Source organism: Olea europaea, chromosome 2 (assembly GCF_002742605.1).
Source record: "Olea europaea var. sylvestris chromosome 2, O_europaea_v1, whole genome shotgun sequence".
In the NCBI taxonomy this organism is placed as follows: domain Eukaryota; kingdom Viridiplantae; phylum Streptophyta; class Magnoliopsida; order Lamiales; family Oleaceae; genus Olea; species Olea europaea.
Genome location: NC_036238.1, coordinates 27249147 through 27262827, shown reverse-complemented (window position 1 = coordinate 27262827; position 13681 = coordinate 27249147). Strand labels below are relative to the sequence as shown.

General features: G+C 37.3%; 1 protein-coding gene across 2 annotated transcripts; it reads right to left on the bottom strand.

The window, feature by feature from the left end:
* Nucleotides 1–5832: 5832 nt before the first annotated feature.
* LOC111369104 (stomatal closure-related actin-binding protein 2-like) lies at nucleotides 5833–11521 on the bottom strand. 2 transcript variants are annotated; one of them, XM_022990588.1, is made up of 13 exons: nucleotides 11287–11521; nucleotides 10100–10394; nucleotides 9758–9886; nucleotides 9380–9472; nucleotides 9110–9250; nucleotides 8766–8834; nucleotides 8459–8542; nucleotides 7775–7955; nucleotides 7455–7571; nucleotides 7228–7286; nucleotides 6882–7016; nucleotides 6246–6395; nucleotides 5833–6088 (listed from the first exon to the last, which is right to left on the bottom strand). In XM_022990588.1, exons 2-13 carry the CDS (start codon nucleotides 10376–10378, stop codon nucleotides 6050–6052), a joined length of 1476 nt encoding a protein of 491 aa, XP_022846356.1. In that variant the 5' UTR covers nucleotides 10379–10394; nucleotides 11287–11521; the 3' UTR covers nucleotides 5833–6049. The 2 variants fall into 2 exon arrangements, with proteins under 2 accessions (XP_022846356.1, XP_022846358.1); XM_022990590.1 differs by lacking the exon at nucleotides 11287–11521 and adding an exon at nucleotides 10599–10726.
* Nucleotides 11522–13681: the final 2160 nt, after the last annotated feature.

Below are 13681 nucleotides of genomic sequence, written 5' to 3'. Positions count from 1 at the left end.
AAAAAAATATGTTCCTTCCTTATGGGAAAGTGAACAAATAAAAGTGTAATTAAATCACGTTGAACGATCGTATATAAAAAGGGCCAAAACGAAATACGTTCAAATAAATTCCTTTATTATCAAACATTCATTACAAATTGCGAGATACAAAATACTAAATGTTCTATAAGCTACAATTGAGAGCAAACTAATCTCTCGGTCGATCGCCAAGTAAAAGGGTGAACTGGCCTTGATTGCCATCCTGATCGCACTGTTGGAAAGGCAAGCAGAGAGGCCGAGAAGCACTCTCAGCAAGCAGAAGGGAAGAGAAGCACCCTCACATCGCCTGCCTAATTGAATTACTGTAATAACGGGTAAGGAGACTGAGAAACACTCTCAGTAAGCAAGGTGGCTTGACAGGCATCCTCAAAAATTGTCTTCCATCATTGAACTCCTTGTAAAGAACATGAAAACGATGGGAAGAACTTTGCTGGTCAAAAAATATTTCCTATATCTCCCATACCAAAGAGGACATCAAAACAGGTGGCAAAATGGGCGGATCAAATGATCGATTTCTATGGAAGACGAAAATTTTGGATCGATTGTTGAAATACCAAATGATGGCAGCAAATTAGTTTTTGAAGAAAAGAATGGAAATGAAAATGAAAAGTACGAAATATACGTGCATTTATAGGCGCGTGAAGGTGAAGAGACAGAATATGAACAGCCACATTCGTGCCTAGTAATTGGAGTCAAGTGGCCCAAAGTCTTGGGAAAAGAGACAGAAATACCAAGAGAGAATGTACATGAATCTTATCATAAAGCAGTTAAATGCTTGAGGGGTTGACGATTAAGGACAACGTCAATTAGCACGCAAGTAGTCAAAATAGTCATTCATTAATGACAATGGTTGCTGTTACATTCAAATTTAGCAATGGCAGTTGATACGAAGTTACAAAAGAAAAATTTAAGGCATTAGATGTCTTAATTACAATTCACCCCAGGCCGATCGAATTCTTTCCCTAAGCCTCCCCCAATCCTCGATCTGCTGAGAAGAATCGACATTTAATTCAGCTACAAAATCGTCATCAACCTCCAGCTTTTTGTACTGCTCGACCAAAGACTTGGTTCGCTCAATTCCTTGAGAAGCATTACGCTTTTTAGCAGCCATTCTCGCCTTACAGTCGTCCATCCTTGCTTGAAGCTCCTTCATCTCTGCAGCCAAACTTGTCATCAGAGAGTCTTCGATCATAACTTCGGAAGAGATTTTTTTCAATTCGTCTTCGGGTTTGTTAATCTCTAGAAGCAAAGACTCTCTTTCAGATGCAGCGCGAAGATATTGAGTACTCCTGGCTTTCAGTTCAACATTTTTGCCAACAAGGAGAGGATGTCAGAGTGGACAACCTTCAACGTCGCTTTAAAATCAGCAGAAATATTGAGCGACGGAAGTGTCAGTGCTTGCGCCAACTTCGCACTCAATAGCTCAAGCTTATCCTTATATTTAGCAGCACTAGCCTGACCGATGTCCATGTCCATAAAAGACACATACTCAAATATCGACTGTTTGAGGAACTTCATATCTTCCTCTGAAGAAGCAGAAGGACGACCAGTTGAAGTAGGGTGAGACGTCTTGACTTCCCCCAAGAAGTGAACAAGTCCTGGATGGAACACACAATGTCATCAGCACCCTGCAAAGAAAAATGCCAACATTGAGGGCTTTCACTACAATAAACGAAGCGAAATGAAAGTGAAGCAAAAAGTTACCTCATCGGCAATAGGGCTGGACAAAACTCCCGAACCGAACCGACCGAACTAAACCCGAACCGAACAGAATCGAACCCGACGGTTCTTCTCAAGTTAAATACCCGAACGGGTATTTGAATCAAGAACCGACGGGTATGGTTCGGTTCTCGGTTCTAGGCCAAGACCCGAAGAACCGAATAAGAACCGAATCTCCATAATTTTTTTAATTAATTTATTTTAAATAAGTAAAATTATTTTATTTTTTTCTAAATAAATTTATTAACTAGTTAATTTAGTTCAAACCACAAAATATGATTTTCCTATTTCTAATATTCAGTTCAAAATCGACTTAATTAAATTGACCTCAATTTTATCCAAATCTGTTATTCTACTATAGTGTCGTTTTTACTGGAGAAAATCGAATTAAATCTCTACAACATCTCTCTTAATTATTTTGAGCTCGCTATATTTCTCTTTCTGTAATTTTAATAATCAAATTTATGAAAAATTCAACAAAGAAAGACGTGAAATACATAATATTGAACTACGTTAATTTGTAAAAATTAATATTAAATATATTATTAATTAAATTAAAGTAACTTTGTATATATTCAAAAATTTAATTATAATACGGAACCGAATGGAACCGAACCGGACCGAACCGAATCGAATGGAACCGAACCCGAATTGTTCCGTAATTAAATTTGGACCCGACGGTTCCACTTACTAAATACCCGAAAATTTCGGGTCTATTCGGTTCTCGTCAGAACCGAACCGAACCGAATCGGACCTTGTCCAGCCCTAATCGGCAATCTTGGGAAGTGGCATATCACCAGTTGGCTCCACCACCTGTGGAGACTTCCCCTTATCTGGACGAGAAGACTCTACCACAACGGACAGACCCATGGGAGCCTCTGCAGAATTTAAGAAGCAACAAATCAGAAATCAATAGCACAAGCAAAGGTAAAACATCAAAAAATGTATTACCTTCTGGTTCGATGTTGGGGGGTCGGCGCCCTGGGAAGAAGGTGACTCTTCCATTGGTTGTGATGAGGGTTCCGGGACTGAAGGTTTCTCTTTAAGCATAGTCCCTTCGTCAGCTGATTTGGACGAAGCAGCTTCAGCAGAGGATGATAGGGCAGGTGCTGCAAACACCAAAGCCTTCAAAGGAGAGGCTGAACTTTTCTGAGAAATTCAAGTAAACCATTAACACATAGAAAGGTTTCAAGTAAACCATTAGCACATAGAAAGGTATGTTTGTGAATAAACAGAATTCAATTACCTTTCTCCTAACGGTGAGGGGGGCGTCATCATCATCCTCCTCCAAAGTGGGAGATGCTGAAGTTGGCCATTTGCGGTTCAAGGCACTCTTAGCTACAGTAGCCTTGGTAGGTAGAGAAGTAGATGGACGAATAGATTGTTTAGCACGAGCGGGAGAGGAAGGATTCCTAGTGGACACAGGGGTGACCAAAATAGGAGAAGTGGAATCCAGTGAATGGGAAGCCCGATTGGCATCAATTGCAAACAATCTGCGCTTCATTGATGGCCAGAGTTGTTCAAAAAGGGGATGGATGACACGGCTAGAATTGAAGGGGGGCTAATGAAAATTTACTCGTCAAGAGAATGTTGCGAGCATCTATAGCTTGTGCCTCTGCCTTATTAATGGTGTGAAAGCGGTCTGTCAAATTTTCTAAATAACAAGGAAAAACATGCCAAGTTTGGCCAAAACCAAGTTGGCGAGCAAAAAATTGGGGAGCATATATTTCAACCCCAGCTTTGGCATTGGTTCTGGTTAGAATATCATGGAACAACTCCCTCCTAGTCAAAAACTGAACCCAAACGAGCAGAGAGGCGCTCGCACTGTCCAGGGTGGATGGAGGTTGCACATAATCTGAAGTCAAATGAGCAGGAAAAGGGAAGAAGGAAGGAATTGAATTTAAGGTATAAAAAATGAAAAAATGTCCCTAGTGGACATATTTACAGGGCTCAATGGGTCAATGGCTAGCCCATAACAACTAGCACAACGAAAAGAAATGGATGGAACACCAAGTGATGGGAAATATGCTCTCAATCACAGTTGAGTGAACCAAAGAGGCCCACTGCCAGTGAGAGATGCACCATTCTTCAACTGAAATTGAAGAGAAGCCATGTCTCTATAAAGGGCAGCCAAAAAGAAGGAGCACAAATTCAACGACCTACCACGCGCCAATTCATGCGCTATGGGTAAGTAACTCATGGAAGGCTTCATACTTGGCACGCAGAGAATATATTTACATAGCCAAATCTGAAGAAAGGCCACACGCTCAGCATGGAAAGGTTCGGCGCTTGAATGATTATAAAAGCCTTGCAGGCTTGAGTAGGACTCAGTGAATTTCTTGTCAAATTTCGGGGCGACGCCGAAAATCAAAATACCAGGGAAAATGGTATCGCCCAAAGGTGGAAGATTTACTAGGGCCCCAACATCCCTTAAAGTAATAGACATGGGACCAAGAGGGAAAACAAAGGTATTATATTCAGAAGACCAAAAACTCAAAGCAATAGGAAAAAACAATGAGTCAAAAATTGGGGGTTGAAGAGCAATTTCTAATAAATCAGAAATTCTAGCACGATCAAAAATTGCCTTGGTAAGACTATGACCCACAAGGCGAGCATGCCATCTACAGAAAAGAACATCAGATTTAGGCTAAGTGCGAATACCTTTTTCGCGAATCGGCCTCAACGGCAAAGAATTCAGGAACGGAGGGCCTTGAGTGCAAGGGAAAAGCTAGCCCACCGCCACTTGTTCGACGGCTTCGGCTGTATTGAATGATGGGTCCAGATAGAACCCATTGAATTCGGCATTGGCTGGTGCAAGGAAGTTCGGATTTACATATGGCCGAGTAAGGATTTTCTGGAAATCTTCAAAGCTAAAAGAGTCATCAGGTTGGGTTTGTGGAGCTGCCATTGGAAACAAAGTAGAGTTTTGACAAGGTTTACCTGGAAAACGTAGCAGAGAAGCAAGAAGATGAACAGTAAAATAGCGAGGAAGAAGCGTGAAATATAGACGTGGTCGAGTGGTGTAATGAAATGACGTGTCCTTTTGGTTTATAAGGGTTTGTAACGTTGCACTTTTTCAGATTGTAGAAGGAAACAATGATTGAAATTCGTGAGAATTTCAAATGTTGCCGAAAAACACAAAATGAATATGGCAAAGATTAATAATTAGTATTAATTCTGCCATATTGGGGAGTAATTGTTGACACACTAAAAGTGCAACCCAAATCAAATAGCCCAAAGAATGAAATCCAATTGGGCAATTCAGGATAAAAGTCTAGCCATGATTATTAACGAATGGAGTGGAAGCCCACGAACACAATAACATCATCGCCCAAACTTGCAAGAAGCCCAAGATCTGAGCGAATGGAGTGCCTTACAGTCGCTCAGAGCGATGACCCTGTTCTCGCCCATACCTTCGAATTGCCTAGGATCTTAGCAAACATGAAATGTTACGGTTATCCAGAAATGCAGTTATTGAAGCAGTTATTGAGTAACCTTATCATATTCCAAAATTCAAGAAACCCAGTTGAAAACGGTTGAATGACGAAGAGTAGTGACAGCAGTTAGATACGGCAGTTCCACGACAAGTTAGCCACCATAAAGAGAGTGGATAGTTATAAAGCAATCAAGCAGTTTCCAAGTGATTTGTCACGAATAAATCATCAAGGGAATATAAAAGGGAGAGAAGACATAAAAAAAAGGACCCTGAATCAAACACTCTCAAACAGAGAATATGTAAATTCAATTTCTTAGTTTAAACTTAAACATTTCTTTCAGTACTCGTGTGCTTGCGCCCCTTGAAGACATTCTGTTTAGTTCCAATTATAAATCATTGCCACTAAAACACCCCTTTTTGGGACTTTGTCTCAAGAGATTTGTTCCTGACACAATCATCTGATACCTTTTTATTTGTTAGCGATTACCCGTGCGAAACAATCTCATTTCATATTTGGATCGAAATAGACCTATTTTTAATAACCAGTTTCCAACTGATGTATCTCAGAATTCACAATAAAGAGGAATCACAATATGTGCATTAAACACAAATAAACAGGAATGCTACAAAAACCGAGCCAGCAGCGAAGAACCATCAAATGATTAGAAGAAAACTGTTACAATCAATCATTAGGCAAAACAAAAACCATGCCCAGAAAACATACGAATCATTAGTGGAAGTTTGATTACAATTACAGAAGACAACATCTCCAAACACAAACAAAAAATTTAAAAATCACACTTGAAAACCTTGTTATACTCTCGCATTTGTACGATACTCGCAAGTCAGTCTAGTTTAAAGTAAAGCATCATCGTCTGGTCCACCAAGAAAAACCTGCCATTAACGAGATTTAAGTTACATTATTGCAAATTATGATGTTTTATGAGAATAAAATTGCATCTGATGTGAAAATAGTGAATATCTGATGAAGCCAGAAAGGGCTTAGGTGACTTAATAGGAGCTAATGATAAGGAAATCAAAAGCTACTTACATTGCAGTCGAGAGCGTATTTCCTTGCAAGAATAAGGGCTCCATTTCGTTCTCGCTCAGATTCGAAAACTAGCACAAAAGATTGTCCTTTCCTTGCTTGCCAAAATAATGACTTGGCGGCGGAGTTGCCACCTCCTCTAAATCCACAGAACTGAGGACAGGACAAGGTTGTAAGTAATGCTATTCTTAAAAGAGATTTCTCATGTGTTAGTTCTTTGGATTATCCAAAGTTATAGACGTCGAAAAAGAAACCAAACATATTACAAGTCCTTGTAAACGTATTCACAATACCCGGGTATCCAACAACATGACCAGCAGTAATGACGAGAGATCCACTAAGCCACCATCCAATTGTTAAAATTGTGTAAGTATCACGCCTTCAACGAAATCAATAATGTTGCACATGATGGGGCATGTGAAAACACAAATTTTCTTTTAAATAAATCAGTTCATCCCCTCGCCAACACCTTAAGCTTCTAGATTAGTGGTTCAAAACTAACCATCATATAAAGAATGTAGGGGGTGTGAAAATGAAACATTATGTGGGAAATGAAAATGTGTTTGTGTGTCAACCCACATTTCTTTAGTTCATTGTATTCATCGAGAACTGGATTAAGACAGCAGCTAGAAGGAATACCTGCATAGATTTGGAATAAGATTCTCTAGCCTTGGTGATCCATCCTCTACTAAGCTTCATCCTCGTTTTCCCAACTTGAAATAAGTGTGCTGAATGCGATGAATAATTCCGTCCATTCATCTGGGAGATAACTACCTGCAGAGTAAAATGTATTATTATTACATTAGGATAACAGTCCACGAGTATCAACTTCGATTCCCATATCTTTTTTTTTTTTGGCATATGATTTTCAAATTTTATAGAAATCAGTGACTGACGTTTGAAGCATATTCTAGAAGTTCTTTTTATTGCATAATAGAAACGATTCATGTGGTGAAGTGCACTAGCAAGAAACAAGGTCACTTACACTGAATTCACAGTTTGATTTCCGGGAAAGTGTCTCCACGTAGCTCCCTAATTCAGCAGCTGTAGGAAATAAGGAAACAACTTAAATAAGACTTTTTAGTTTTCTGCCAGCATAAATTTTTTTTATAAAGAAGCATAAGTGTTAAAAAGGGAACCCGCCATTATGATATCAACAATAGCTACAAGTGAGAGATGTTGCACAAGGTGAACAAATCATTAAGTACCAACCTTTATCAATTGGACCATTCGTAGTGATTGATTCCTTTTGGCCACTTGAGATGATATCAGCTTGCAAAACACGTCCAACATCTATGGGCTCTGGAGCATAAACCAATTTGTTTGCACCTGGTGAAGATGATTATAGACTTTGTGTAAGACAAATAAATCTATTGAGACAAAAGGACGACGAAGTGGGAATCCAACACGATTCCTTTCCTAACGTGGAAAAGTTTAGGGTATTAACTCAAGGTTTTTCAGGTTAGGTATAATTTAGAGGAGTTCCAGATTTCAGTAAGAAAATGGAACTTATACCGAAGGAAAAATAATACCTAAAATAGCCTCCCGTCGGCTGCATTCAGAAGACAAACGATACCATTGTATCGAGCATTTCGAAAGATCTGTTGCTTCATCTGAGCAGGGCTGAATTCTTAAAATTGAACCTAATCTTTCAGGACCACTTAGCTCATATAATCGGGATTTGTTTTCCTCTGCCCTTTTGCTCATTGCCAGCTGTAAATGACAAGGAAATAAGTCTTTCAAGTAACGGAAACTCACAGAGCAGATATCCTCATTTACTAGTCACACAGTAACAAGTGTGCACCTCTTTAAAAGGGAGGGAATTTTTTGGATGGGGTGGACAGAGAAAGTCGGCCAACAGAAACAAAGACGAGAAGCATATTATCTAAACTACAACTTTCTATTAAAAAAAATCTGGCTGAAATAATTGAGGAAATTAATGATCAACGTATCGTGAACTAGTTTGAAAATGTGAAGATGTACTTCATTTTTCGAAATCCTTCGCATTCTATGCCATTTTACGTAGCCTAGAGTCCTATTGAAAGACTGCTACTTTAGAAGGGTAAAAAATACATTGAATCCACGAAGTACTATTAAAAAAAAAAAAAAAAAAAAAAAAAGGTGACAAACGGTGCTGATGGATTTAACTTTTCACAAACACAAGTCATAAACAATTCAATTTGCAAAAGATGGCAAAGAAGAGAGAAATAGCAAACCTCTTTTCGAATGTCGAATGAAATTTTACATTTTTCTCTAATTTGAATTCTTAGTTCTTGAAGTTCATGTTCCATGTCCATCACCTACAAAAACAAAGAAAATTCTCCTTACAATATAGAAAAATACTTTAATAGAAAATAAAAAATTCATAAGCCAGTAAGGTCATGTTAAAAATTATACACAAGTAATGAGTTCTTGAAATAGAGAATATGGAACAAAGGTCAAAGACCTCGAATTACCAGTGACAATACATAACAAAATGTACCTAAATGGAAATATAGAAATAGAAAACAAACTAGGGTGCACCTTCCGCGGCTGATGCAGTAATTTAATTCTTCTGGCCTCCTGAACCTCCTCAATCAGTTCCTCCATCTCCTAATAGCAAAAAGTAAACCAGTCTAACTTCAGCATTACATAGGAGTAAATAGTCCTCAATACTTTGAAACTATTGATTTTAAGCAACAACAGACTAAAGTTCATGGTGACGCCCGATATGGGAAGGAAATTTCCTTCAGCATTGATCATGTACAAGATGCTCTATTGGAAAAAAATCCAATCGAATAGTGTGTGGGTGTGAGCGTGAACATGCGCACGTGCGTAAGATATTTATAGTGCATTTGAGAAAATAAAGATACAAAGCAAATTGCAACCTGCTTCCCTGAAGTTTGAGAGGTTCTTTCTTGTTCGTCAAGGGCCTCTCCAATCCTTTGCACAACTGCTCTAGCACTCTCAATTTCAGCACAGGCAAAAGACTTTTCTTGGTTAACCAATTTTTTAGCATCTTCGGAAGCCTGAAAAGCAAAGCAGATTCATTTTTCTGACATACACTGAGAAATCAATAGGGAAACGAATTTGTTAATATGTGTGAGTGTGCTGCAGAGAGTGAAAGGAAAATGAAGAGAGTGATAAATCCGCATTACCTGTTTGAGAAAATTTGCCAACTTTTTCACTTCGAACTTCTCTTGAATTAGCTCTCCTTCTTTTTGAGTCAACTTCACTGCTAAAGCTTCGACCTGTAGAACCGAATCATCCAAACTCAAATAAGTAAAATTGTAATGCATCATTGCTTGGAAAAGGTTGTAAAAAGCCAAAGGATAACTAACAAGGTGGAAGAAAGTGCTAAATTAATCTTCGATTTGTATTATGGTCAAGAGAATGACATAAGTTAAAATGTAATGTATTGTTGGGTTTTCCCAATTAATATTCAATGTACAAATAGCCCACATAATGAACAACTGACATCAAGGAACCTAATCAAAAATCACTTCAAAAACTTTGGTTTGTGATAAGATGCTAACCATAGAAATAGCCTTTTCCACATCTTCTTTGTTACGTCCCGCCAGTCGTCCTTTCAAACATTCCAATGCATCCCTAAGCTTCTTCAGAAGAACATGTCCCTCCAACGAAGGCACCTCTCTCAGTTTAGCCTAAATTTTAACAATTCATTAAGTCATCAATTCTCATCCAACGGAAAATGAATCAACAGGAGAAAAGAACCCGATTTCCTATCTATTTAGCAACTGTTAAGATCAAACGACGATATAAATACCGAATTTAGCAGTTAAAGAAACCGATTTTTGCATACATAATTTCAGAATGTGAAGAACAACATAAATTGAAAAATAGAACTCCATTAAGACCTCTTCAGACAATTTTGCAGCAGCAGATAAATTCTTGTCGAATTTGCTTGCCAGGTCCCGAACAGAAAGCCGCTTGTGCTGCTCTGTTAGCTGGTTTGTTTCTTCAACAACCACCTCCTTCAGAGATGGACCCTTTAAATCCTCTTTCACCTCGTCTAAGATCTCATTATCCGGACCTAATTTATATTTCGGAAACTGATTAGACGCAAAGCTCACATCGGCTGACGCTGGAAGAACTACCTGCTCCTGATCCCCAAACTCTGGACTTACCCTCGTCATTGTCCAATTTTATGTTCTGTTTTCACATTAAAAAAAAAAATGCAAACAAAACATTTTCTCAGATACATCAACAAGATATCCAAGATCAAATCGAAAATCAACTTCGAAATGTAATAATTAGTCAATACTAAGATGCATATTCACGTTACTCATTAGTCGCAAATCTATACAGAGAATAACACAATTTGTATACTACAAGAAAAGGAAACAATTGAAATACATCAGAAATGTAATTTTGAGAGCTCCAGTGCACTTGAAGGAGAAAAGGATTGAAGAACTGAGCCTAAAAGAAGGAAAAGGCTACAAACTAATAAAGGTAGCATTGTGTGAATCTGTTACGAGAGTACGACTCTTTAACTACTAACCCTCCAAAGAAAATGAAAAATTTCAGTTTTTCCAGTTAATGACTTCTCAGTCTGAAAAAGAAGTTTAGTATTTAAGAAGAGAGAAAATCATTTTTAGTTCAACGATCAAACAAATAACATCAAATTAAACAAATAAAGAAGAACAAAAGGTAAACCTTTGAAAAACCTCGAATAAGAAATCAAGAAATCTAATTTCTGGGGGAAAAATACCAGTAATTGTCGATCTTAAACATGCATTATACTACAAAATTCATTTTAACAGAAAAATACCTAAATTTTACTGTTTTAATTAATACGCAGACACAACCTTAAATACATATTTATGAAGGGTGCCTCCAATACAAGTAAGAAAGAAGATCCATTCCCCGTAACTAAAGCAACAACAAAACAGGACTTTCAGAATTTAAATGAATTAAATTCAAAGATTTGAAAAAAAAAAAGCTAAATTTTTTTTTGAAAAATTCAGAGAAAAACACTGTAGACATCCCAGATAAATATTATACAAAAAAAGGAAAGCCCAGATGAAGTAAAAACGCCACTTACAGAATATTTCAAGACAATGCAGAGAATATTACAGTTAGAAATGGTACATGTTGGTATCTTCTTCAAAGAATTTAGTCGAGAGAGAGAGAGATAAATAGATATAGAGAGAGGTATATGTCTGCTTTTTGAAAAGCAAAGTGAGAACTAAAAAGGAAAAGTTTCTTCCTGGCCTCTCCTCTCGTCCTTCCCTCCCTATTTTTTCTTTCCTCTTTCTTCCATTTATCTTCTATCTATATATGTGTAATTTATATTGCCACCCGATGTCAGAACTACTGGTAATGCTTCCCTTCAGTAAAATGACCAAAATCTCCTTTTATCGTTTTTTGCCATTTGAGAGAATCTAGGTTTTGGTCAGAGTCCATTTATCAGTGATATAACATAATACTCTACTCTTATAGTTAACGTAAATTGACTTTTTTTTTTAAAAAAAAAAAAATTCTATTCTTGTGTTTGACTGTTTATTATGTTTGATATTAAAAAGTATCGCGTTCGACTTTTTACGATTACCAAAACTTACAAATAATTGATGAAGTTTTTATGTATGGCAAAAAATTGAAGACAATCTTTCCTTTCTTTTCACCTCCAATTTAAGGAGCAATATGAATGCAAAGAGCAAGTTTGTCATAATGAATGCCACCACTCCACCATAAATTGTTGAAAATAGGTTTATCTTTCTCTCGTTTGAGACAACCATTCATAGTTTGACTTTTAAGAAAATGTAAAGCTCAAATAAGTTTACACGTGTGAGTTAAAGGATCCTCACAATTCACATAACCCAACTCATTTGGAAAAGTAAGACGATTACTCACAACTCACTTTAGACATTATTGTGCAAGGATCAAATTTTCAAGTGTCGAGTAATTGTGGCCAATCACAGCTTGACAATTTTTATTCCTCTAAGTTAGTACTACAGATAAACATTTGAGAAATGAACAATTACATTTTTACTTCATTTATAATTCACAATCAATTAATTTAGATTGATAAAACTTGGAGGTATAGAGACACAGATTTGGATAATGAAAGAGGTTAATATAATTGAGTTTTATCTTGACTTTATTGTTTTAGGGGTTACAAAATGATCAAAACATTCGTTGGTTCACGAGTTTGGCTAATCCTTGCTTGGCCAATGTGTTGTTTGGGTAATCGAGCTCTATATTTTTGACAAGCTAGCTGGTGGGCTGAGAACTCGATTCAGGTAGAGCCGATCAATTGTCATCCCTATTTTTTGTGAGGACAGTGGTTAATATCGGCAGCTAAAATAGGATAGAGTGTCAAAAGTCATTTAGGAATTGCCCATATGTATTCCTTTTTCACATGTCGTTCAGACAACAGCTCGTGAAAATACTTGAAAGTCATGATTGTAATTTCGTTAAAAGGTCGTGGTTCAATAGTAAAAAAGTGCACCACGCACTGTCCCCACTCGCCTTCATTAGGTCCCACTTTATAGCTGAAGGCCCAGAACCTGCGCAATTATCGATGAGTTGAATTGCACGTGAACGTGTGAGCGTGGGATTGTAATAAACCCGTTTTGGCGGGCCGTGTTCTGCGGTTAGTCTACGATTCAGATTCCGTCTTCTATGTGATGTTATTTACGGAATTGCAACTGCTTATGGTCTCGTGATTGCGGCGCTTGTTGTTCTAGGTTTGGTGACTACAAGTTCTTGGGTGAGACCTCTCGTCTTTCAAGTAAATCATCGTCCTTGTGATCCAATCAATCGAGAGAGAATCAATTAATTCTTTTGCGGGAACGATTCATCCTCCCCAAACACAGCATGCAACTCCCTGTTGTACTGCACTCTCTAAGTGTACTCGTTCCCTCTTCTTCCTTCTCATGCAAGCTTTTATGAAATAAGTTCAATGAGGTGCATCAAGTCACGGTCGAAAAAGTGACAACTTTTATAAATGTTCTGTTTGACATGATTTTTTAAAAGTTGGTTTTGAATATAAAAATTGCTTCTTCTAATTAGAATTCTCATTAGAAGAGATTTTTTTATTCAAGATAACTTTCTTTAATAGCTTTTTCCCAATGAGAAAGCCTAATAGAAATTAGTTTTCAAAAATTAATTAGCGGGGTGCTTGGGAGTGATTTCTCACTCCAAAAAATTGATTTTTGAGCGTTATTTTACTATTTCAGTCTAAAGTTTGACTTCTTCTTTTACAGGTGGCCCCTCACTTTTCTCCGAACAATCAAAAAATCAATTCTCAAAATTGCTCTCAAATGGAGCCTAAACTAATTTATCCAAGAAGTAAAAGTCCTATCAAACGAACCTTTAATAGCTTATCCAATGTGTAGTCATAGAATAATTTATTTACTCTTAAAAAACCTTCTAGTTCTTAGTCTTGAATTTAATTATGATAATATATACTCAAAATGTTGTGTATAGTTGTATAA

Bases quoted from the DNA above. Each gene is read 5' to 3' on its own strand.
- LOC111369104 (XM_022990588.1), bottom strand. From the start codon at position 10,378: ATGACGAGGGTAAGTCCAGAGTTTGGGGATCAGGAGCAGGTAGTTCTT. The intron at 9,473-9,757 runs GTTAGCATCTTA...TCGGTTCTACAG, and splicing joins TGGAAAAGGCTATTTCTATG to GTCGAAGCTTTAGCAGTGAA. The intron at 7,017-7,227 runs GTAAGTGACCTT...TTTACTCTGCAG, and splicing joins AATCAAACTGTGAATTCAGT to GTAGTTATCTCCCAGATGAA.